This window comes from Sorex araneus, chromosome 2 (assembly GCF_027595985.1).
Source record: "Sorex araneus isolate mSorAra2 chromosome 2, mSorAra2.pri, whole genome shotgun sequence".
NCBI lineage: Eukaryota > Metazoa > Chordata > Mammalia > Eulipotyphla > Soricidae > Sorex > Sorex araneus.
The window spans coordinates 50,218,776-50,243,258 of record NC_073303.1 but is presented as its reverse complement, the minus strand read 5'-3'; the positions used below and the strand labels follow the sequence as shown (position 1 = coordinate 50,243,258).

Below are 24,483 nucleotides of genomic sequence, written 5' to 3'. Positions count from 1 at the left end.
TCCCGTGGGTGCTTGTGGAGCTCCCATGCTGGGGATCCAACCCAGGACTTTGCATACACAAGAACTGTGCTTGGCCACTTGAGCTATACCCTCCCCCCCCACCCTGATTTCTCTCTTTAGTTGGTATTTCCTGTGAAAATGTTTCCCAGTAATTTTATTCAGAAATATTATGCACTCTGCTCTTGTGTGGACCTGAGGCTGTCACTGGCTGTGTCCCACAACAGTGCAGGGCTGTGTCAGTGAGCTTGATGCCCTTGGCATCCTAAGCCATGTGCATATCTCACATTGCGGCAGCTCTGGTCTGAGGCTCTACCTTGAGGCTTGAGGGTCACCTGTGTCTCTCTAGGAGCCTGCTGGCAGGCATACTTCTGACTTGTAGGCAGTGACACGTCCCCGTGTCTTTCTGAGCACCTCATCCTTTTCTGTGCTGCAGAGTCCAGTGGCGGCAGAGCTGCACCCGGACAAAGCCCTGGTGGTTTTCACTGATGCTGGACCCCTCAAGTGTGACAACATGTTGGTGCTCAGTGCCCGCCAGGAGCAGCTGTGCTCTGAGCTGCTCTTGGTGAAGGCTGAGGGCCACCATGGCAGCGAAGCACCTGTGCAGGTATGTGGCACAGTGTGGCATGGCCGCGTATGGCTCCGTGGCCCACAGTGTTTGGCTATGGTTTGGGGCAGACAGCGCTTGTCCCAGCAGAGCAGTACATATCCTTCTGGGTGCCAAACCTGTCTGCTGGGGATTGGTTAGCGGTGACATTTTCTTCCTGCCTGCTTGGGACAAGGGGGAACTAGGCCCAGGGTGGGCTCTGGCTTTGTCCTGTGAACACCAGTCCCTGCCCAAGTGCCATGGGACCAGGGTTCCTTTCCTACGAGATGTGGATTGAGCTTCGGTGCCTCTGACTTTTCCTGCTTGCTTCTTTCCTGCTCCCCACAAGGTGAACAGATAAACTAGAACCAGTTCTGCCCTGCAGACTGAACAGATGCCACCAGGAAGTCGATTTTTCTTGTCTTGGGCATGGTGGGCTCATGTATCATGGCAGTGTGGCACCTGGGGTGCGGACTACCACTCCTGCTGCTCCTCCATGTGAGCTGAGCCTGTTCCATAGCTACTTATGCATAGAGCCACAGGCCCCTTGTCCCACTGCAGACACCACTGTGGTTGCTGGGGTAGCAGCTGACAGACTGCTACCCCAGCAACCACAGTACAGTGCCCCTGCTGGTCCTACCTGACCTCCTGGGGACTCCTCCCAGAGTGCGCCATGAGTACTAGTGGCCCCATGAGCTCTAAGGCCTTTTGTTCCCCAGTCTTCACACTGCAGCTGTGCTGGATGACAGAGTCTGGCCTGGGATTTTCAAATGTCAGGAAACATTCTGTAGCTTCATATGATAGGGGCATGTATGAATGCTGAAGGAAGATAGCTTTGGGGTATTGGGAGCTGCAGCCAGGAAACCCCACGTTGTCTTGTGAGTCAGAGGCCTGTATATCTCAGTGTTTGACCATAGGATCGACCTTTATTCCCTTTAGAAGATCCTTCTGTCCTCAGTAAGTTGGCACAGGAATCAGGGTGAGAGTGTCTTGGGGAGCAGCTTTGGTTCTTGTCTGCCTGGCAGCTCGAACTCATGCATCTTCATCTGTCTGTAGAACTGAAGAGTCCCTTTAAGCGCATCCCCCCACTCTACTCTGCCCTGATGACGGGCCCTTGCCCCAGGGGTCACAGTGCTTGTTATGTCTGTACTGATGTCTGCCACGGACCTTCCTGCTTTTGGGAGCATTTGTGTGGAGCTGGATCCTTCTCTTCTGCTCTCGTCAGAGCCTGGATGGGGTGGGCCTGTTGCTGAGTAGCCGAGGGCATGAGTCTGACAGGATTGACCCGACTTTCCCTCCAGCGGGTCTGCTGCAAGTCTCAGGCCTCCCCAAGCCAGAGCTGTGGAGCAGCCGCAGCTGCTGTGCACACTCATGTCTGTGGGCTCCCAGGACCTGATTCTTAACGGCCCTGGGAACCTTGAAGTGATGAACTGTCCCAAACTTAGATATTGCCCCCTTTTCATTACCCTCTGGAAGTCTCCCTTCTTCCAGTTCAGAGGAGTGGCACTCCTCTGCCCCTGCCCCTGCCCAAGGCTGCTCCTGCTCCCACCCCGCCTGCTGCAGATTGACAGGGGGATTCCTGACCCCATGCCCCAAGTGATTTGTCTGCTGGTGACCTCACATGCTTTATTACCTGCAGGACGAGGAAGAGCCCCTGGGCAAGTATCAGCTGGGAAAAGTTGACCTCATAACTCAAGTGAAGCAGCTGCAAGAGAAACTGAACCATCTGGTACACAGCATGAACTACCAGAGCCAGAGCGCAGAGGCAGGCAGCAGCACTAGTGATGGAGAAGAGGCTGATGGACTGTGTCCTCCGGCAGCGTCTCCTGCTGATGAAGCCACGCGGGACCTGGTCACCTGGCCTGGGGCTCAGGGCCCTATGGGAGGAGTCAGGCAGTGGAGGATCCCTGATGGGGACCTCCCAGGGTCTCCCCAGGCCAGCTCATGCTGCAGCCCCAGTGAGCTCGGCCATGCACATGTTGGGGCTGAGTGCTTAAAGAATGCACTCAGGGCTTTGGACCTGTCTTCCTGGAGTTCTCCTGAGCTGCTCAGGAAAGACTCGTCCCTCGAGCCCCAGCCTGGCCTGCCCTTCACCCCATGTGTGGATGTCCTGAGCCAGTACAGCTTGGATGTGTCACTACAGGGCGGGCTGAGTGACCTAGTGTCCCAGGCTAGCTGCCCGGGGCTGCTCGGTCTTCCGGAGATCTCTGCACCAAAGAAATCTCCACCAATAGTGGACAGAGGATCCTCAGCAGACCAGCACTTGCAGCGGACATCTGTGGTAGGTGGCCTGCTCACGGCTCTTGAGGTTGGGCGCCTGAGGGCTCCCCCAGGGGAGCATTGTGTGGGTTAGGGTCACAGCTGTGGTATTGTTGTGTCACTGCTGACATTGCCATGTCACTGGTGTGGAAGGACAGCCACTCTACAGAGGACTCCCACAGTGATTGGGAGAGGGTTTGGCCACTGGGAGAAACCCTGTTGTCTGCACCCCACCACCTGGCTTCCCCCAAGTGATGTCTTTTCTCAACACGGTGGTGCTTGTCTGACGAGCTGTAGGCCGGTGCTACCAACTCAGGGACTCAGTCACGAAACCATCTTTGCGCGGGCTGCATGCAGTTTCCTCACAGCGGAGTTTTCTTCACATTTCTTTTCAAAGTTTTATTTCTTATTTGTTGTTTGTTTTGGGGTTATGCCCAGCAGTGCTCAGGGATCACTTCTGAGGGACCTGGGATATCATATGTAGTGCTGGGAATTGAACCCTGGTTGGCCACGGGCAAGGCAAGCAAGCACCCTACCTGCTGTACTATCACTCTGACCTCTGTATTTCATATTTAACGGATTGTACATTAGTGTTAAAATTAATGTTGGTACTTAAATGTGCTTTTTTAAAAGTTACTTTTGAGTACGTTTCCTAACGGTTTTGAGATTTTTCTTTAATGGACCAGAAGAAAAGGAAAAAACAGGGGATACAAGTTATGTGAGGTAACCCTAGTTGATTGCAGATAGTTTATGCTGGGGTGTTTTTTGTTTTGGTTTTTGATTTGAGACCACACCTGGTGGTTTCAGGGGTTACTCCTGACTCTGCACTTGGGAATTACTCTTGTTGGGCTTGGGGAGGACCATGTGGGATGCTGGGGATTGAACTTGGGTTGGCCTCGTATTGTGCAAGGCAAGTGTCCTAACCGCTGTACTATTGCTCTGGCCCCTGTTTATTTATTTTTAAATTAGGAGTGTGCCAGAGAGTAAACCCGGGGTCTCACATATTTGAGGCATGTGCTTTACCTACCACGAAGCATATCCCTGGCCCCCATGCTACGTTTAAAAAACCTGAAGATTTTACTTAGACTGAAAAACATAATCCCTGAGAAGTGGTAACATGGTTAGATTATTAAAGACACTTGACCTTTGTGTGACCATACGTTCTGAGTATTTTTTGGCTAGTATGTAGGCAGATATCTGATTTCAAGCCTTAGAAAATTTCTATCTTGTATAAAGTTACTTCATGATTATTTAAGAGCTTACTTACTTGAACAGGAAAAAGATGTTGAAGATTTTATCATAACATCTCTTGATGCTCAAGAAAAGTCAAGCTCACCTCCCCCTGAGTTGGAAGGGAAGAGTGATGGAAGTGGAGAGGGTGAGTGACCATTCCCTGTCAGCTGTGTGTCCTGTGATGTCTAAGCATGGTGGTGCTCTATGGGTCTGCTCCAGCTGTCTCTGCCACCCCTTTTGTCCCCACTTGATCCTCTGGGTCTGTGCTCAAGGAATTTTCAAACTTGATGGCAGTTTGCTCCTGAAAATCTGCTGGTGCTTTGTGGTATGCTGATACTGCTCATACTGCTCACAACTGCTCATACTCAGGCGTGTGTGAGCATGTGCTTTGGCCCATGGTGGTGTTTGCTTTCATGCTGCTGTGCAGCTTCCCATCTTCCATGGTACAGGACTGTGTGGAGGATATCTGGGGGCAGCTGGCCCAAAATGTGGAGTGACCTTAGCTTCTTCCTTATTCGAGTGGGGTGCCTCCAGTTTCCCTCGCAGGGCCTGGCTCTCAGCAGTGTCATCTCCCAGGGCTGTACCATTTTCTCCCTCCCACTGTGTGTTGGGCAGAAGCTGGGGAGCATGGGAAGCTGTGCTGCTTAGCTCCGAGTTGCCCGCCAGCTCCATTGGCTGTGGCTTCCCGTATGGTGGTCGCCACACTGATTTCTAACCTGCTCCTATCTATGTATCTATGGCTTTGTGCATGCTACTCACTGCTTTTCTGAGTGAATTGTTGACTCATTGATGCTTTTTGAGGAGTGCCCAGGGTATGCCTCTAGAACTGTGGTTTTAGACCCTGCCCTTGTGTGTGCTTAGGTGATAGCTCAGGGCTTGGAGAGACACTGACCCAAGATCTCCAGAGCCTCGCAGCTGCTTGTCCTGCTGTGCCTTCCCCCACTTCCAGAAAGTCGTGCCACTGCCCAGCAGCCATGAAAGAGAAGGACCTGCACCCACAGCAAGTGAAGGTGATTCACAGGGAGCAGGACAGCCCCGTCATCGACTCAGGAATGGGTGGCACCAGAGCCTGTCACTAGTTGCCTGCCTGGTCCTGCATGTGGCCAGGGCTTCTCCTGCCAGTGCTCAGCACTGGGGGTACCTGGGGGATACTGCCTTCCCTGCATATCCTCCCAACTGCCCACTGCTTCACTTCCCCATGCCTGCCTATCTGTCTATCCCTCCTCTCTCCCTCCCTCCACCCTGCCCCTCATTTGTCTCTACCTCCTCCCTTTTCCTCTCCATCTCCCTCCCTCTCTCCCTCCTTTCCCCATCTTCTTTTCTCTTGCTTTCTCTCTCCCTTCCTTTCTCCCTCCTGCCTACCTCTCTTTTTCCCTTCCTTCATCTCTCTCCTTCCGTTTCTCTCTCTCCCTCCCTTGCTGGTACCCACCCCTCCCAGCAGGTTTAACCCTGATCATTTGAGCCTCTATCTTAGTGAGGGATTTTCTCATTGGATCTCTCAGGCTCATCCCAAAGTGCCCCTCTGCACCAGGCTGCTTCTGTATTTCCAGTTGTCCCGAGAGGGGTTGGGGGCTGCGAGACTCCCGCACTGTCCCTTCAAGCTGTTTTTCCACAAGCAATCAGAACCCCCAGCCCCCAACCCCCTGCACAAGCTCCATTTCCCTAAACTCAGTTACTCCCCTTCTCTGTCTCCTGCAGGCTCTGCTTCAGATGGTGTGTGATGAGAGCCACCAGATATTGGCTTTGTCCGAGTTCCAGGCCCACCCCAGTGCTCTGAGCAAGGGGGAGCCGAGAGTCCCGCTTGAGCATTTCCTGTGGGAGCGCCATGGTGTTGTGGATTCAGCATCGGTTCTGAGGGGGCTTCCAACCCCAGCAACCCAAAAGCACGAGCAGGTAGTTGAGTCCTCGGGAGGAGCCAGTCAACCATGACCTCTGTCGTATACTGGATACAGTGACCTGGATGGAGGGTGGGGCTGGGCACATGCAGCCCAGAATAGGGGAGTTCCATCATCCAATCTCAGTCTGCACTTGCTGCCCCCCAGGGTCAGAAGTCCTCTGGCCTGAACCCAGACTGGAAGGGGGAGTTCCTTCAGGTGGTGCCCGGGGCCTGTGAGCAGCTGCAGGTGCCGCAGTCGAGCTCGGATGCCCCCTGCATCTCCAGTGCCCTGTGGGAGAGGCTGGAAAAGGTGGTGCGAGACCAGGTGAGGGCTGTGAGGAAGTGGGTGTGGGTGTTCCCCCCAACCCCCACCCCCTGCCCCACTCTGTTTACAGGGCCCCACCCTGCTGGTGCCTCCAGGGGAGGCATCTCTGAGTGGTGCCGCTGCCCAGCAGGGCGCAGCACAGGAGTCTCTGGAACCCCCGCAGCCATCAGAGAGGACCCGCCTGCTGTCAGAGATCCAGGCTCTGCGTGCTCAGCTACGTCTGACACACTTGCAGAACCAGGAGAAGCTGCAGCAGCTGTGCACGGCACTAACCAGCACCGAGGCCCGAGGGAGCCGGCGAGAGCACCAGCTGCGCAGACAAGGTGAGTACAGCCTTGGTGCCTCCCACATTCCTCTGAGTGATTTTGGGGCCACTTGGGGCTATGGCACAGTGCAGGGTCCATCACCTGAGTACCAGGTAAGGCTGGCTTAAATCATGAGCCCAGGCAGAGGTGGGACCCTGTGGGCAGAGTAGGCGACTGCATCCACAGTGTGGGTACTTCTGGGCCACAGTCAAAAGCCTGGAACTACCTTCTGGGTTGTTGATTCTTTGGGGTCTTTTATGTAAATTTCCTGTCACCTACAAATGAGGCAGATTATTCTCTTCTTCCTGCTGTGGTGAGGTGGATCCCCTCATGGTACCCACTCCCTAGGCAGCTGTTTGGATGCAGAGAGATAGCATAGCAGGGAGAGTACTTCCCTTACACACAGATGACTCAGGTTCGATCCCTGGCACCCCATATGGTCTCTTGAGCACCATCAGGAATAATCCCTGAGCATAGATCCAGGAGTAAACTCTGAGCGTAACCAGGTATTACTCCCCCTGCCCCCCACTCAAAAAATAATAATAAAAAAATCCCCAGAAACTGTGTGGCTCAAGCAGTACTCTTACTTCCCTGCTGTGGTGATTGCCTTTTAGGAGGCCATGCCCAGGTGTGCTTGGCATGGCATGTGTAGGTTTGACTCTTGCATGCCAAGCACGGGCTCAGTCCCTTGAGCCTCTCCCTGGTCCCGTGGCTGTCGTGTCTGGTGGTGTGGACTGTCACCCAACACACAGGCTGCATTACCCTGTGTGTCCTGGGTTTATGTCTGCCTTAGGGAGCAGGGCCCTTTGTGCTGAGGCACAGCCCTTCCTGCCTAGCTCTTTGGAGACATGCAGAATGTCTCTAGAAGACCATCAGAAAGTTTTCATGCAGTTCTCACGCACCAGCAGGTGTGTTCCCTGAAGCCTCATCTGTCTTGTGGAGATCCTGGAGCTGAGTGCCCCAGGGGCTATACAGAGTCTGGCCTTACTCCTGGGAGCCACCATGTGCCCTGCATGGCCCTGTGTGCTAACCCACTAACTGCCTACCTGTCTTTGGGTCCTTCTATCAGTTCCCCTAGAAACAAATAGGTTCCGGTCTCAGGGGCTTCACCTCCACACTCCCCCATCTCTACTTTCGGTGGCAGGTCTGTTCCCTGCAGTTTCTGCGAGGCTGCTCTAGCAGGAGCTTCATCAACCCCCACCTCCCCACCTCCACCTCCTGACCCCTTTCTAAGGCAGGTCTGTTCCCTGTAGTCTCTGCATGACTGCTCTAACTCTGGCTGCTGCCGTTCCACATTCTTTTCTCTTTATAGTTGAGTTATTGGCGTATAAGGTTGAGCAGGAAAAATGCATAGCAAGTGACCTACAAAAAACGCTGAATGAAGAGCAAGAGAAAGCAAGTAACATTCAGAAGCTTCTGGTGGTGGAACAGACCACAGCGAAGGATCTGAAATCTGAACTCCGCGAGTGTAGACAGGAGAATGAAAGACTGCTACAGTCCCTCAATGACGTGCAGAAGGAGGTTCTCCAGCTGAGGTGTGGCCCCTGGTGGGCTGCTGTGCTCAGGATGGGGACAGGTGTTGGGAAGGTATTGAGGGGAGGGACAGGGTGCATGGGCAGAGAGTAAGGGAGAGGCAAGGCCTCCCCAACTGCAGTGTGCCTGGTGCTGGCCTTGTCCCCACATAGATCTGTACTGGATGGGAAAGAGAAGGAGCTACGTGCGGCGCTGCTGGAGCTAGAGAGCCAGCGTGGGCGGGAGTGCAGCCTGCAGAGCCGGCTTGAGGAGGAGCGCCAGCGCCACCTGCACACAGAAGGCCAGAGCACCAAAAGCTTGGAGGTACTGGGTTGCAGAGGGTAGCATCTTCTTCTGTGGGCTGCTCCGTGACTTAGCATCCTGGTGGTGGTGATGATGGAGAGGGTGGGCTATGTGACCGAGAGCTTGCTGCATCTCTGTGGCCGGCAGTGTGTTGGTCAGAGGTGCTCGCTGTGGGTGGTGCTCCACTGTTTGGCATGTGTCCTCTGGCTCCTGAACTTATTTACCGTTATTCTCAGTTTGAGTGACGCTGTCCATGGCCAAGGGGCCAGATACATAGCTGGCATCTGGTGGAAGGTGCCAGGGTGTAACAGAATGGGTGCCCCAATGTACCCGTCAGCCAGTGTTGCTCCTGGAGTAAAGCTGCAGTGACACTCCGTCCTGCCTCCTTGCAATGCGAAAGGAGCATTGCTGAGGATCTAAGTGTTGGCTGGACGATGGGAATTGGAATTTGGGAAGCTGAGAGATAGGATTGCCCCCCCTCTCCCCTTTCTCCTCTCCCTCTCTCCTCTCCCTCTCCCTCTCCTCTATCCGTCTCCTGTCTCTCCTTTCCCTCTCTCCTCTTCCTCTTCCTCTCCTCTCTCCTCTCCCTCACCTCTCCTCTCCCTCTCTCCTCTTCCTCTTCCTCTCCTCTCCTCCTCTCCCTCTCACCTCTCCTCTCCCTCTCTCCTCTGCCTCTCCCTCTCCTCTCTCCTCCCTCCTCTCTCCTCTCCCTCCTCTCTCCTCTCCCTCTCCCCTCTCTCTCCTCTCTTCTTCCTCTCCCCTCCCTCTCCCTCTCCCCTCCCTCTCCCTCTCCTCTCCCTCTCCTCTCTCTTCTCTCCCTCTCTCCTCTCCTCCTGCTCCTCTCCTGTCCCTCTCCCTCCTCTCCCTTCTCTCCTCTCTCTCCCCTCTCTCTCTTCTCTCTCCTCTCTCCCCTCTCTCCTCTCTCTTCCCTCTCTCTCCTCTCTCTCTCCCCTCTCTCCCCTCTCTCTCCTTTCTCTCCCCTCTCTCCTCTCTCTCTCCCTTTGCTCTTCCATTGAATTTCCTGCCTTTTCATAATGCAGGAATTAAAGGCGTCTTTGGACAAGCAGTTTGCTCGCAGTAACCGCCTGTGTGTTGCACTGAAACATGAACAGATGACCAAGGACAATCTCCAGAAGGAGTTGCGGATTGAGTCGTCTCGCTGTGAGGCACTGCTGGCGCAGGAGCGGGGCCGCCTGTCTGAGCTACAGCAGAGCCTGGAGGCTGAGCGGAGCCGCGCACAGGAACTAACCGAGGCCTTGCACCACGAGCGTCTCCTGACAGAGCAGCTGAGCCACAGAGCCCAGGAGGTCTGTGCCCTCCAGGAGACACAGGCACAGCAGGTACTGCTGCGGAAGTTGGAGGAGGAGCAGGCCCGGGTGCGGGAGCTGCAGACCACACTGCAGAAGGCACAGCAGCAGGCCATGCGCACACAGCAGCGACTGGAGGCCGAGGCGCAGAGGCGCTACACAGAGCTGCAGAAAGAGAAGGAGGTGAGTGCCGTGCTGAGGGCCACCGTGGAGGTCCTGCAGGCCCAGCACCCAGAGCCGGGAGGCTTGCTGCAGGGAGCGCAGGCAGAGATAGAGCAGTTGCACGGGAGACGGAGAGAGCGGCAGGGCCACAGGCCCCCCCGCAGCCGAGCCCAGCTGAACCCAGCCGACACAGACAAGTGGCAAGAATGGCAGAGAGACAAGGAGAAACTGGTGAGAGCCACCAGCACACACTAGAGGATCTGACACAGCTGGCTTCGGTCACTGTGGATTGGTAGCAAGTTCTTCACTTGGAAGCTGATGCTCCATGTGACCTTCTTCCAGGCTTGCATGGCAGCCCAGGGTGGCTGCTCCCTTTTTACAGATAAGCTGCTGGGATTTTGGTTGAGATGGCTCAAGGTCTGGCATTACTGGGTATCAGTGGGCCAGCAGTGGGAGCTCACCCCTTAGAAAGTGGAATCCCATTTTATTGGTCTCCACAGTTTGTTTCAGTTTGTTTTTTTCTTTTTTTTCCTTTTGAGTAACCCCTAAGCAAAGCTTTAGGGATTACTCCTGGCTCTGCACTCAGGAGTTACTCCTGGCAGTGCTTGGGGGACCATATGGGATGCCGGGGATTGAACCTGGGTTGGCTACGTGCAAGGCAAATGCCTTACCCGCTGTACTATTGCTCTGGCCCCCCTCCACAGTTTCTTTCAATGATAAGTTTGTACTTTTCATTACATTTTTCTCCGGCCTAATTTTTGACACTATTGTTTCTAAGTGGAGTCATTTTCTTAATTTCATTTTGAGGTAATACTGTTGCTTTTAATAGGTTGATTTTTCTTGCTTTAGTCTTTTTCAACCGTTTCTTAGTTCTGTTTTTTCTAATGAAATCTCTGGATTGCCTTCTGCAAGGTCCTGTCCTGTGCCAGCAGATGTAGTTACCCTCTCATTTCTTGCTCCTTGCCTGGCCTGGCTGGTGGTGAAGGTCTGCGTCTCACTCTTCGTGACTGGGACAGCAGTGAGTCTTTACCTGGAAAAAAATGGCAACCGTGGAATCATCAGAGGAAATACCCCTTGCCCCTTCCATAGTCATTATCTGTACTCAGGAGCTTTGTCAGTCTTGAATTACAGGGGTTTTATCCTTCTGGTTGGTGTGCTGAGTAATGCACATAACTCCCACAGGCAGAGCCATCCTGGCTTTCTTGGGGTCAATTCCACTGGATCTGGGTGCATGAGTCTTCTACATAGCACCAGATGGAGTGTGCTGGTGTATTGTTAAGGGTTTTGCATTTCTGTTAATGAGAGAGATTGGCCTTGTCTCTGTTGTGCATCCTTTGTTGTGATATCAGGTGAAGTATCCTCAGAGTTGTACTTCAGTGCAGTCAATTCTGAACATTCTCATCACTCTAGAATGGATCTGCAGCCAGCAGCTCTCACTCCCCTGCTCCATGGATCCTTGTGCCTGCTTCTCTCTCCCAGTTCCCAAGGGTCACACATGTGCTCTGGGTTAGGTGGTCCCTCTGGTAAATGTCCTTCAGTGGAGTGGTTGTGTGGGGTAGGGGCTGGGTGGCTCCGTACCCAACTCCCCGACCTGTTGGGGTGCTCATACATTCCTACCCTGTCTTTCCTTTTGGAGAACTTCCCCAAACTATGTCTTGAGATTTTCAGCCGAGCCCTATTTCATCTTTCATCTGTTGTGGAGATGCCAGGCCCACCCTATCACACTGTCTGGCTTCCTTGTGGAAGTAGGTTCTGCAGGTGCCCTGTTTGAACTGAGGTTTAGCACATGTAGGTTCAGGGGAAAACCAGCCTCTGGTTCTGACTCCTGAGGTTCTCCTTGGTGAGGCCTACCCAAGGTGCTCCAGAAGATGCCTCCTTGCTCTTTTTTCCTGTTCTCTGACTCCCTGCAGAACCAGGGTTCTGCTGGGCCTGGAGCTTGGCACAGGGAGATGGATCCCTCTTGTCCTGAACCCCACAGCCAGGGGCCTGCCACTACCGGTCCCACTTTGGTGCCAACCTCAGGCTGGGCTCCCAGGGACTGGGCCTCTTTACATGCAGAGAGCATGTTTCTGTGAGTTGGTCCATATGTGGTATGTGTGAATATGTACATGTCTATGTGTAGATGAGTGGTATGTGTCTGAACATATGTGTCTGTGTGGTGTGTGGGATGAATGTGCAATGTGTGGGTCTGGATTTGTGTACATGTGTGTGGATGAGTAAGAAAGAGTGTGGGTAAGAATGACTGTATGAATGTGCAGTATGTGAATGTGCATTTGAATGAATGTATGACTGTGTGGTTTGTGTATGTGTTTGAATGAATGTATGATGTATGAGTGTGGTGTGAATTGTGTATATGTGTTTGTGTCTGTGGGTCATCTTTTCTGTGTCTCAGGGAGAACTTTCTGTGTCTTTTCTGGAGAACTTGGATCTGGGACCCTTTATCCTGTTTCCTCTTCTTGAGGTCTTGTCCTTCACTCTGGAAATTGTCTTGGACCTAAGAATCCTTGAGACTTAGGAATGTGGTGTTTGTGTGGTTCTTCTTACTCATAATGTCCAATGGGAACTACTGGGGGATGACCTGCAGAGCTGGATCAATTTGGGATCTAGTTCCAGGGAAGGACCTCTCACTGTGTGTGATGGGTCCTAGGAGCACTTGTGAAGGTCTTTCTGTGTTTTGCCATCACCATAGCGAGAATTGGAGCTGCAGTGTCAGCGCAGTGAGCACAAGATGAAACAGCTGCAGCGGATGCTGGGGGAGCTACAGGCGGAGGGTGCCGCACGGCCCAGCGCACAGTCGGAGCAGCTGCATGCACAGCAGCAGGGACTGGAGAAGATCAGGCAGCAGCTACTGTGTGCTGCGGGGCTGCTGACCAGCTTCATCAACCAGACCTTGGACAGGTGTGTGTCACTTGAACATAGCCGCATTCCTGTCACATTCAGAATTCTGAAGCTATCTTTCGAAGGCTTTATGTTCTTTTTGTTGTTACTGTTCCTTCAGTGCTTATTATGGGGCCTGGAAGCTCTTCCCAGTAAGAATCACAGATTGAAGGAAGGGTAGGAGGAAGGAAGAGTTAGGGAGACAGAGAGAAAAAGAGGAGTGTGTATGTAGTTGAAGATGAATGTGTGTGAGAGTGTATGTGTTAGAGTATGTGGAGCTTGAGTGTGAATATGTGTATATGTGTATATGAGTGTGTGCATACATGAGAATAGAAGTTATGTGTGAGAGTATTGTGAGTATATGAATGTGTGTGGTGTATGAGAGAATGCGTGCATGTGAAAGAAAAACCAGGGTCACTCACATTCTAGGCATATATCTTAAGCCCGGAATTACCTCTCTGACCTTCAGGTTCAGATTTTCATAAAACTCCATTTCTCTTTCCATGTTTGGATGGAGGCATGAGTAGCTCTGTTCTGAAAAGTAGTGATAAAGTTATATTTTGTTACTAACAAGACATAAATCCAAGTTATTTTAGATAGCTTTTCCCTGTGCCCTGTCTGATTCTTTGTCCTGTACCCAGAGAGGAGCTGGTACTGCAATGGGTGTAAAGTCAGGAGTCTCTGTGTTCACTTTTCCTGAACCTCTGGTGTGGCTACCATATAGCTAGGAGTCAAGAGAATCTGGGTTCCCGTGGCTTCTCTCTGTCCCTAGAGCAGGACATCACTGAGCAGTTTGATTCCTGCCACAGCATCCTGGCAGAGAGCAGTGTAGTCCTTCTTGGCTACATAGAAAGGTCTCATAGACTAGATGCCAGTGGGACCCAGGGACTTAAGCCTCACACTATAGACTCTCACCTTCTTGGACACACCTCATGGTGTGTTCCTCCATGGTCCTCACAGGACCCTCGGATATTGCACACACCTTTGCTCATCCTCAGAGCAGAGTTCCTGTGTGCCAGGATAAGCCAGACCTTTTATTTATTTATTTTTTTTTCTGGGTCATACCCGGGGATGCTCAGGGTTTACTACTGGCTCTGCACTCAGGAATTACTCCTGGTGGTGCCTGGGGGGAATCACGTGGGATGCTGATGGGAGGCCAATCGAACCGGGTTGGCCTCATGCAAGGCAAACGCCTTACCCACTGTGCTGTCACTCCAGCCCCAATCCAGACCAGTGTTCCTGATCTGCTTGGGGCCAGGGACATTGTCCAGAGAGCTGGAAGAGCACATATCTGGCCTGTATAGGCCATGAACTTGATCTTGCACTGTGTGGCTTCCTTAGCACCACAGGTAGTAGCCTGGTGACACTAAAACTTCTCGTAAATGACAAGCACCTTTCAATGTCTGCAGGACAATTCATGACTGGACGTCCTCCAACGAGAAGGCAGTGGCGTCTCTGCTGTGTACCTTGCAGGAGCTCAAGTCAGAGTTGACTGTACCCAGCTCCTCCCCGGTGAGCAGTGCCCGTGTCTCCTACTTCCAGTTGGCTTGCATCCTCACCTCCTCCAATTGCTGCGATGCACCTTCTTTGGGACTCCTGTGTGTTCTGCTCGATAAGGCACTTGTATAGACAGGATTTGGCCCAGCTGCTCTTTCTCCCTTATACTGTTTCACTGGAAGTGAGATTCCCAGTCTAAGCCGGAAATTGTGAGCCTGTTAGCTGCAGCTTAGGTCACTAGTGTAAGTTCTTGTGACTGACTGGTGGGAACCACAATGTTGATCTGAAGAGGTCATGCAAGTTAGGCAGGAGGAACACTACTGCTCTTAAACTCTGTCTCTCTGCTTACCAGCAACTTCCTGCCCAGGGGCCTGTGCCCACTGTGGGCTAAAGGGTCTTACGTCTGGGAGAGGACGGTGCAGTGAGTCCCAGTCACATCTTGATGGGGCTCTTAGAACCTAAGACAGGGATGTGGGAACAAGTTAATATCAGCTCAGCTCCTAATAGTCTGTTCCTCAGAGGATTGAGAAGGGACTGATTAGATTTTGAGCCAGGTGTGGCCCAAAACCAAAAAAGAATTATTTATTTTTGCCACATCATTGGTGTTCAGGGTTTACTCCTGGCTCTGCACTCAGGAATCACTCCTGGTGGGTCTTGGGGGACCATATGAGATGCCAAGGATTGAATTTGGGTCAGCCATGTACAAGGTAAGTGCCATACTGGCTGTACTATCACTCTGGCCTCTAAAACAAACAAAACATTTCAAATAAAATCATAGTCCTAGAAAATAGCAAAAATGAAAAACAGATTGTATGCTTTTCAGCAGAACTTTACACTTTTTTTCTCTTTTCTCCTTTTGTAGAAGAAAATGGCAGCAGGGCTCCATGTCCAGCTGGTGGATGTTTTGCTGAATGACAACGAGTCTCTCCGTAAGGCGCTTGGCACAGTGGCTGAGGAGAAAGCGGAGCTGTGCCGGGCAGTGTCCAAGCTGGAGAAGACCCTGAAGCACCACCTGCTAAAAGGCTGTGCACTAAGTGTAGGTCCCACAGCTGGTGCCAGGGACTATTCACTGAGCCCTGCATCCCACACTTGATGCCTGGGGCTTTGCACAGAGCTTTGAGTCCCATACTGCTCTTCCAGAGCTGGACCAGGAGTATGTGAGCTGGGCTTGCCCCTGGCAATTCTGGGGGCCATCAGGATCAAACCTAGCAGTGCTGGTCGGGAATCATATGGTGTCAGTCTGGCACAGTTTCCATGTAGTTCCATTGAGGAAGTGTCTGTTAGTCTTTGGCCTGTTTCTAATGGATTGTTTTTTTGGGAGTTTTTTTCATATTCTGATATACCTCCTTGTCAGATGATTTGCAAATATTTTCTCCTTGATTCTGCAGACCTACATCTGCAGGATGTAGGAGCCTCTGAAAAAGTGTTGAGTGAAGTGACATGTGTGATGTGCTCATTTGCTCTTTTGAGTGTTATGGCAGAAGTTTTAGTTTCACTTGGTGATCCATTTGTACTTAATTTGTGTTTGGACTAAGGGATTGGTCAAGGACAGTTTTAAACATATCAGTACCTTTGTTTTGGTCATACCCATGTAGCCGGTAACAGGATACTGACAACTGGGGGCTGAGCCTTTGGGAACCCTGGGGCTGAGAACTGTTGCCTCCTGCTTCTCTGCTGTAGTCCTGTGCCTTTGTGAGAAAAACAACTTTACATAATGCTGCATGTGGTTCCTTTCAGAGGCCGGACAAATCTATGCGGAAGCTTGACAAGACGGTTCTGCAGATGTCTTCCCAGCATCCAGAGTCAGGAGTGAGGGCCCCGGCCCTCAGTGAGGATGCTGACTCTGGCAGCTTGAAAGTAAGGCCTTGTGTTGGGTGGACTGGGCACCTGTTTCTCAGGACACCTCTTTGGACAGCAGTTGCAGGGTCTCAGGAACATGTAGGGGAATCACAAGAGTTACCATTTGTCCTAAGCCCAGCCTCTCCAACTGTCTGCACCTATTGGATATGGGTTTTTTTCTGTCCATGATCCCACAGCTACAGCCTCTTTGGCACTTCTCTCATGGATTTGGATACATAAATGAAACTTTTGCCACGTCTCGTGGTACCAATGGACATAGACTAGATCCTCTGTGCTTGCTGCCCTCATAAAGTCCACATGTGCCTTCTCTAGCAGGTGGGCTATCCTGGGGAATATATTGAGGAGCAGCTGACTAGATGTTTGGTCCAGTTGTACAGTGCTCTTCTCTGTAGCCTGGGTAGCCCTTTAATCTTGGTGTATTATCCCAACCTGGTCCTCTTAAGGGCAGCTGAAGAGGTTGGACACCAACCTCTGGGTGACTCCAGGGCTCATACAATACTCCCCACTTGTGTGGTTCTCCATCGACCCTCTGTACCTGCCAGAGAGCCCTTAGTGGTCACATTGTGGGCTCTTGGCAGCTGTGGCATCAGTGGTTTTGTTGTGTTTAGTGAGCATGCTAGGATTTGCAGCAGCACGATAATCTCTGCTCACATAGTTCTTGGCTGATTTCTGAGTATTTGCTGAGGAAAGGACTATGGTTCCTTGATAGTTCCATTTATTGTTCCCTTGAGGGGCAAGAGCTAACTTTTAGCCCCACTCCACTGGTGATGTGGATCTAATTGTTTCAGTGTTCAGGGGTTACCTGGGCCCCACCTAACAGTGTTGGTGGGAGGGGGTACATACCACCTATAAGGCAAGCTACTTCCTGGCCCCATTCAAAGCTCTTGGTTCTGGTGGTTGGTGTAAGCTGTTCCTGCAGGGTACTTTGTTCAGTGATCAAGTGCTGTATTTTTTCAGATGGAAAAATTGTACCTGCATTACTTGAGAGCAGAGAGCTTTAGGAAAGCCCTAATCTATCAAAAGAAGTATCTGTTACTGCTGATTGGTGGATTCCAAGATTCTGAGCAGGAAACACTCTCCATGATTGCTCACCTGGGAGTATTTCCTTCTAAAACAGACAGGAGAGTGTCATCTCGTCCTTTCACAAAGTTCCGGACCGCCGTGAGGGTGGTGATTGCCATCTTAAGGTATAGCCCCAGCAGGCACCACTGTCTTTGCGAATGGAAGGCACATTGGGAATCTGAAGGCAATAGCTCTAGACAGAGGTCTTTGAAGTAGTGACTTATGATGCTTGTACACAAAACTAGACAAATGGTCACCTTCTACAACAAAAAGATTGAAGGCTGCCTCTTGGTCAGGAAATGGTTTGCCCCACAATGTATCTCTTGCCAAAGTTCTTTCTGGCAACCGGTGTATCTGGTCTAGTTAAAAACTGCATTTTCTTCAAACTTGAATTTTCTATATTTTGGTTAAATTTGTGTCACATAAAAGGAACATTTGCCTAAGATGAGCTACTGATATGTGGGCCCCTCTAGGCTGTGCCCTGTGCCAGGACGCTTAGCTTCATCCCATTGAAGACATTGCAATCCATCCAATTCTTCTGTGCATGGGGGTCACTTCCCGAGTGGGACGGGGTTCCTGTGTGATTGGCAATTTTGAGCATTTCAAAGTGAATGATGAAAATTATGCTTTCGGTTAAGTTTTTATTAGTTTGTAGAATTTTCTTTTTTGTGCCACTTCTGGTGGTACTCAGGCCTTATTCCTGGCTTTGTTCAGGGATCATTCTTGGCAGGGTTCAGGGGACCATAGATGGTGCTGGGGATCAAATCCCAATCAGTTACATGCAAGGCAAGTGCTCTAGCCCTGTACGGTGTGTCTCCAACCCTTTTCTAATTCTTCTTCTTTTTTTTTTCTTTTTTTGTAGATTGCGTTTCCTGGTTAAGAAATGGCAAGAAGTGGGTCGGAGAGGAGCCTTGGTCCCCAGTAGAGCCTCCCGCCCAGGTGGGGATGTACAGTTCTGAGATCATAGTTTATTATGTGATAAGCAAAACAACTTGGCAAAAACATTTGTTAAATAAATGGAAGTGCTAGATCCATGAGCTGATAGGTTTCCTGCATAGAAAGGCCTTTCCCCTAACTGATGTCTAATTCTTCCTCACTGGTGTGGCTGAGAGCATCAAGTTCTGTCCCACCTGCAGGGAAGTCCCGTGCAGGGATAGAGGGAGGAGCCCCTGGAGTCAGCCACCCTGCCACTAGGGCTTTCCTGTGGGCCCCTAAGTTGTGATGTTTTTGTGTTGGCACTTCCTTCTTGAAACTGAAGTGCTTTGATTTAGCATCAGCCTATCAAAAACATGAGCCCCCTTTCAGTCCCTCTTGGGAGTCTTCCAGGTCCTAAGCATACTCCAAGGTGAGGAGTGCATGTCACTTATTAGGCAAGCTGGCCCCAGTTTTCCCTAGCAGCCCCAGAGCAGTGGAGGAATGTGTAATTGAGGAATCCTCCTCAATGCAGGATTGAGGAGTAAAGTGCAGGTCATCCAAACTCAGGTTCTTCTAAAGCTTTAAAAAAAAAAAACATCTTAACATGGGCACTTTAAAGAGCATTCTGAAATTGTCCTATGGATTCTTAAAAGTGTATAAATCTTACAGATTCTTAAAAGTGCTATGTTTTGGTGATGAGAAGTCCTACTAAAACTCATTTGTTTTTTTATGCTGATCCCTTTATTGTGAAATCATCTGGGAAAAGAATTCTTAATATCACGACATCAGGAGTCTCCCCCTGAGAGCAGTGAGTCCCCACCAACCCGGGATGTGTCTTCGAGTCATAGCAGGGATCCTTTGCCTAGAGCTTCCCTACGGAGGAGAAGGGAAAGGTGAGCTATATAGCCTTAGGTTGGAGGCTACAGGCTACAGAGACACCTCACTAGATGTCCTCAGCAGATTGGTGCAGATGCCCAGCCTACTTCTGATAGGGCCCAGCACGTCATCTTCTTTCACTCACTCACTATTTCCATCTCTCTCTCTCTCTCTCTCTCTCTCTCTCTCTCTCAACACACACACACACACACACACACAGGCTTGCACACACAGACATGCACATACCATATACATGCTCACATACTGCACACCATGTTTTCTCTCACACCCACATATATACAGAGGTCTCACACCCACATATATACAGAGGTATGCAAGGCCCCGGTTGATTCTACTTTATCTCTTTCCTATGGAAAAATGTTTTTTCTTGCACAACATATTACCAATACCAAACACCTATTTGGCAGTTGAGATATGTCTATAGTCTATAGATGTGATCTCTATAGATATATTCTGTATTATTTTTGGGGAAATTCCTTTCAATGAAAAACTAATTAATAATGTGATTAAAGACGGAGATTTGAGCTACATAAGGCAATGCTTTGGGGCTACTCCTGGCTCCGAGTGGTTGCTCCTGGCAGTGCTCAGAGACCTTGTGGTGCTGAGGATCAAACTGGGTTGGCTGTACTATTAGACTGTCATCACAAGGTCTGAGTCCTCTCAAAGTCAAAGTGAAACCATCCTCCCCACTCCCCCCCCCATGTCTATAATGGTTGGGGGTATATTAATGTGAAATTAATGGTCTTTTTTTGAGGCCCTGTGTGGATGTGAGGTAATGTGGTGCTTCGTTTGTAGGTTCACTCTATCCCCAAATTCCAGATCAGAAATATCCCTGACTGTGTCTCAAGATCCGGAACATTCCTTGACAGAATATATCCACCATTTGGAAATGATCCAGCAAAGACTTGGGGGAGTACCACCAGGTATTCATGTTTTCTAGCTATGTTGCAAGGTTGAATTACATAGTTCAGGGGCAAGGCATTTGCCTTGCTGGCCCTGATTCCATCCCAACACCAGATAATCCCATAAGTACCACCAGGAATAACCCATGAGCAGAGAATCAGGAAAAATCCTTGAGTACTGCTGGGTGTGAACCACCCTCTCTCCCACCAGAGTAATCTAAACTATAATACATATTTTATGTCTTATAATTAAAATTTAAAATATCAAGAGTGTATGACAATGCATCTTGATTACAGAATCCAATTTAGTGATTGTGTAGATTTGGTCTCAGGAATGGATTATCATCAGCAACACCAAAAGAAGAATGTAGACATGGCCTTAGCACTGAGTCTTGGAACTAAGATGTGTCTTGGGATATTGGTCTTAGCTGGAAGTGATGGGTCCTTCTGACTTCATCACTAGCTGGGCCTCTATTCCATCTTCTACACTCACAGGAAATGAAAAATAGTTCATTGCCAGGATATTAGTTTATCAGCCCACTGTTTAATATAATAGCTTATTAGGCCAGTGTTTAATCATCATAATTTAAACTATGTGAGTCTTATTTTTACCAAGACAACATACTGAATTCAGTGGTTATAGTTCAATACTGTGAACTTCTTAAGAAAAGATTCCCTTCTGGGGCCAGAGAGATCTTACAGGGGTTGGGTTGTGTGCAACCAACAACTGTTCAATACCTGGCACTAGATTGTATCTCACCATTGCTGGGTGCAGCCCTGGAGGCTCCCTAAGTGTGACTGGGGTGGCTTAGGTAATCCCTGGCACCTTAGGAACCACAAATTGAACTGCCAGCTGATGAATTAAGAGTTAAGTGGTCTGAGGATCACTTGGAGGCCCCCACCCTGCAAAAAGGTGTGATCCCATCTTAACAAATTGCTCCATCACTTTTTATTTCTATGTAGATTCCACTTCAAAGAGATCCTTCCGCCAGAAAATTAAACAATGAATAAAAAATCCTGTGGCTCTTACCTCTGCCATTTAAGGAAGAGATTTTTTTCCTTTTCCTGAGGAAAACTGACAGTGCAACTATCGTCTGGAGCAGTGCCTTCTCCTCACTCAGCGCCCGAGATGCCAGTCCGGGGATCATAGATTGGGTGGTCTCACCTTTTTATTGGGCTACAAAGCCTAATGGAGTGCTTCCCAGACCCTCTGTGTTGTTGTCATCACTCAACACAGATGTGTTGTCACTCCTCCCTTCAAGAGCTGCTTCTGTACATGTGGGCAGAGCCACCTGCCTTCTTCCAAAGAAGGGGGAGCAGACATATAGTCTTATTTAGACATATAGTCTTATTTCTTAAAGGGTACCGATTAAACTGGGTTTTAAAATGAAAACATAAAGAATAAAATTAAAGCATTGTTTTATTTGTGAATAACCCTCATATTATTTGGTCTTACCCACTTTTTATCATTGACTCGCAAAAATAAAATAGAGACTTAAAATTTATATAAAACACCCATGTTGTTTTTTGGTTTGTTTTTTTTAACTTTCAGTATTCTTCATTTAGCATTTACTTGCCAATTATGTACTCTTACTTGGTTTGTGTTTTTGTAAGTTGCTGTCAACTACTTACTTCTCATGACTAACTTTTCATAGTTTACCCACTTTCCCAATTCTTTCAAATTTATTTCATTAAATAAATTTAATTTAATCCCATTTTATTTCATTAAAAATGGGACCGGAGGGGCTGGAGCAATAGCACAGCGGGTAGGGCATTTGCCTTGTATGCGGCCAACCCGAGTTCTATTCCCAGGATCCCATAGGGTCCCCCAAGCACTGCCAAGAGTAATTCCTAAGTGCAGAGCCAGGAGTAACCCTGATCGGTGTGAATACTCCCCCCCCAAAAAAAAATTAGTCATCCTAAAATCACAGTTATTCATGAGTGGGCTTCAGGCACACTACCTTTAAATACAAATCCCTTCCCCAGTGTCCATCTCCCATCCCCAACCAGTCTGCCTCTAGAGGGGTGCTTTTTAAAAAAAAACTATAAAGTTTTGCATTGTGGTACTGTGGTTTACAGTACTGTTATGATAGGGTTTCATGCATAACACTTTTTTTTTTTTTCAGCACCACCTCCTACTCCCGGTTGAATACTTCTCTGCACAATAATTTTTCTCCCACCCTTACCTATCCCCCAGACTCCCCCTCTCCCATTTGGCATGTTTCCTACTGAACACCAATTCTCATGTTCTTTGTTTCCATTGTCTTTGGGCATTTGTTATTCCACCATTATTCTTTTTTAAAAAAATTTTATTGAATCATCGTGAGATAGTCATAAGCTTTCATGTTTGGGTTACAATCACACAATGATCAAACACCCATCCCTCCACCAGTGCACATTCCCCACCACCAATATCCCCGGAATATCCCCTCTTTCCCGTTCTCCCCCTGCCTCCATGGCAGACAATATTCCCCATACTCTCTCTACTTTTGGGCATTATCCATGATTGTTCTGTTTTGTTTCCTGCATATGAGAGACAGAATTTTGTGTTGATCTCTATTTCTAACCTCACTCAACATGATACTTTATAGATCCATCCATGAAGCAGCAAATTACATGATTTTATTTTTTCCTATGGCCAAGTAATATTCCATTGTGTGTATGTACCATAGTTCCTTTATCCAGTCATCTATTCTTGGATACTTGTTTCCAGATTTTGGTTATTTTGGATAGGGCTGCAGTTTTACTCATACTCACACCCAGTATCCTCTGCTCCAAATCTGCTGCTATGTTTGTAAGTATCCCATCATTACTTTTTTTTTTTTTGGGTCATACCAAGTGATACTCAGTGTTTACTTCTGGCTCTGCATTCAGGAATTATTCCTGGTGGTGCTCAGGGGACCATAAGGATGCTGGGGATTGAACCTGGATCAGCCTCATGCAAGGCAAACTCCCTACCCACTTTACTACTGCTCTGACCCATTACTTATTTTGGTGATAGCTTTTTCTTTCAACACTGGTGTACTTTCTTGCATTTTTTCTGTATTGGCCATACTCCATTGCTATCCTATACAACACTACTACATGTACAAAGCTGCTGCACCACAGAACACCTTACCATACTGCCATACCATACAGTACTACTTCAACTGGAACACTGCCTCATATTACAATACTATGTCAAACATTGCCACAACACTCACCACTGCCTTGTTATATACAACTGTTACACTATACAGAACCACAACATCATACAATGCTGTTATACATAATACATTACATAATACAACACTGCTATACTAAGTATCACGTTTTACAGATACTGATGTATAAGAGTGGCATACAATGCCACTCACACTGTACAGCTTGTTACACTGACACTGGTGGTCACACTACAACACTGCCAGTTTACACCACTGCCATGCTATATGACACTGCCATAGTCTACACCATTGTCATACCCTATGACATTGCCAGTTTACACTGAAATTGTATGACACTGCCTGTTTACACCACTGCCAGTCTACACTACTGTCACACTATATGACTTTGGCAATCATACTACCATACTGACAGGTCCAGGCTCTACCTATCAGAGTGACAGAAGTGTCTCTCCACCAGCACTATAAAAATAAGTGCCTTCAGTTCCAATGTCTAGAAAAATGAAAAAAAAAATTGAATAAATCAAATTCCTGTGCACCCATGTTAACTTGATAGGGGAGTGCTCACTGAAGGCTGTAGCGGAGTGACTTCAGAGAAGTGTAACTGTCTAACTCAGGCCCCAGAAATAAAATAGCCCTGCCCTGGGGTGGCTCATTACAGGAGAGCAGGGCCTCCGTACAAGGTTGTATCCCAGCCTGTTGTGCTTTGGTGCAGGAATACACACTCAAAAGATACACACAGGTCAGCCTGGGCAAAGACGCAAAGACCATCGTGCAAGTAAATGTGACACTCAAATCCACAACACAAGTCAACCTGACCAGAGATCCAGAGGCCACAGGTCAGTGTGACTGACACAGAGATGGGGGAGACACATTACAGGGAGCACTGTCATCTTACATCTGTTGGACGACTGCTCCCTTGTTTGGGGCCACATCTGGCTGTGCTCACAGGCACATCTCACATGTATTTTCAGGAAAGACTCCACCAGGGTTCCTGAAGGTCGCAGTTCAGCTCCAAGCTACCAAGTTGTCAAATCTTGTACCCTTTGCTCCCCCACTTCCCAGGTTACGTCAGGGTCAGAGAACAGGGTTGGAGGTTCCTGCGGGTCTAAGGCTGCCTTCAGGGCTGCAGGCACAGCTCAAGCGTCTGCAGCTGTCAGGGTACAGTCTGGTGACGGGATCACCCCACAGGAGGCACACCGGCCAGAAACCAGCCGACCTCTAGGTGAGAAAAAAGCCCCAGCCCCTTGCTCTAGGTGGAAAGATGCGCTGCCTGCACCCCGCGACTCACCCGGCAGCCAACGAAGCGCCACCGGGGGCGACGTTGAAGAGAGGTGGCTCAGGTTGCCACAGCGCTGTGGCATTCACAGTGACCGTCCAGGACGACTCTGACATTCCGCTCAGAAGTGAGCTCTGACACGCGGAGATCCCCCTCACAAACGCCCCA

At 49.5% G+C, this 24,483-nt stretch overlaps 1 protein-coding gene across 10 annotated transcripts in view; it reads left to right on the top strand.

The window, feature by feature from the left end:
- The window catches only part of LOC101555443 (pericentrin), a 68,026-nt gene extending 46,286 nt beyond the window's left edge, over positions 1 to 21,740 (top strand). For 3 of the 10 annotated variants that reach the window (XM_055126136.1, XM_055126135.1, XM_055126142.1), the window contains 19 exons: positions 434 to 604; positions 2,223 to 2,864; positions 4,118 to 4,220; positions 4,937 to 5,085; positions 5,774 to 5,968; positions 6,118 to 6,276; positions 6,407 to 6,599; positions 7,894 to 8,116; positions 8,267 to 8,417; positions 9,437 to 9,886; positions 12,555 to 12,763; positions 14,152 to 14,254; positions 15,102 to 15,275; positions 15,977 to 16,096; positions 17,057 to 17,286; positions 18,024 to 18,100; positions 18,843 to 18,969; positions 19,769 to 19,896; positions 20,839 to 21,739. In XM_055126136.1, coding sequence (XP_054982111.1) covers positions 434 to 604; positions 2,223 to 2,864; positions 4,118 to 4,220; positions 4,937 to 5,085; positions 5,774 to 5,968; positions 6,118 to 6,276; positions 6,407 to 6,599; positions 7,894 to 8,116; positions 8,267 to 8,417; positions 9,437 to 9,886; positions 12,555 to 12,763; positions 14,152 to 14,254; positions 15,102 to 15,275; positions 15,977 to 16,096; positions 17,057 to 17,286; positions 18,024 to 18,100; positions 18,843 to 18,969; positions 19,769 to 19,896; positions 20,839 to 20,882 — 3,648 coding nt within the window. In that variant the 3' untranslated portion in view covers positions 20,883 to 21,739. Of the gene's footprint in view, positions 1 to 433; positions 605 to 2,222; positions 2,865 to 4,117; positions 4,221 to 4,936; positions 5,086 to 5,773; positions 5,969 to 6,117; positions 6,277 to 6,346; positions 6,600 to 7,893; positions 8,169 to 8,266; positions 8,418 to 9,436; positions 9,887 to 12,554; positions 12,764 to 14,151; positions 14,255 to 15,101; positions 15,276 to 15,976; positions 16,097 to 17,056; positions 17,287 to 18,023; positions 18,101 to 18,842; positions 18,970 to 19,768; positions 19,897 to 20,838 lie in introns of those variants that run through there. The other 7 variants (XM_055126134.1, XM_055126138.1, XM_055126137.1 and 4 more) reach the window with 6 other exon arrangements.
- Positions 21,741 to 24,483: the final 2,743 nt, after the last annotated feature.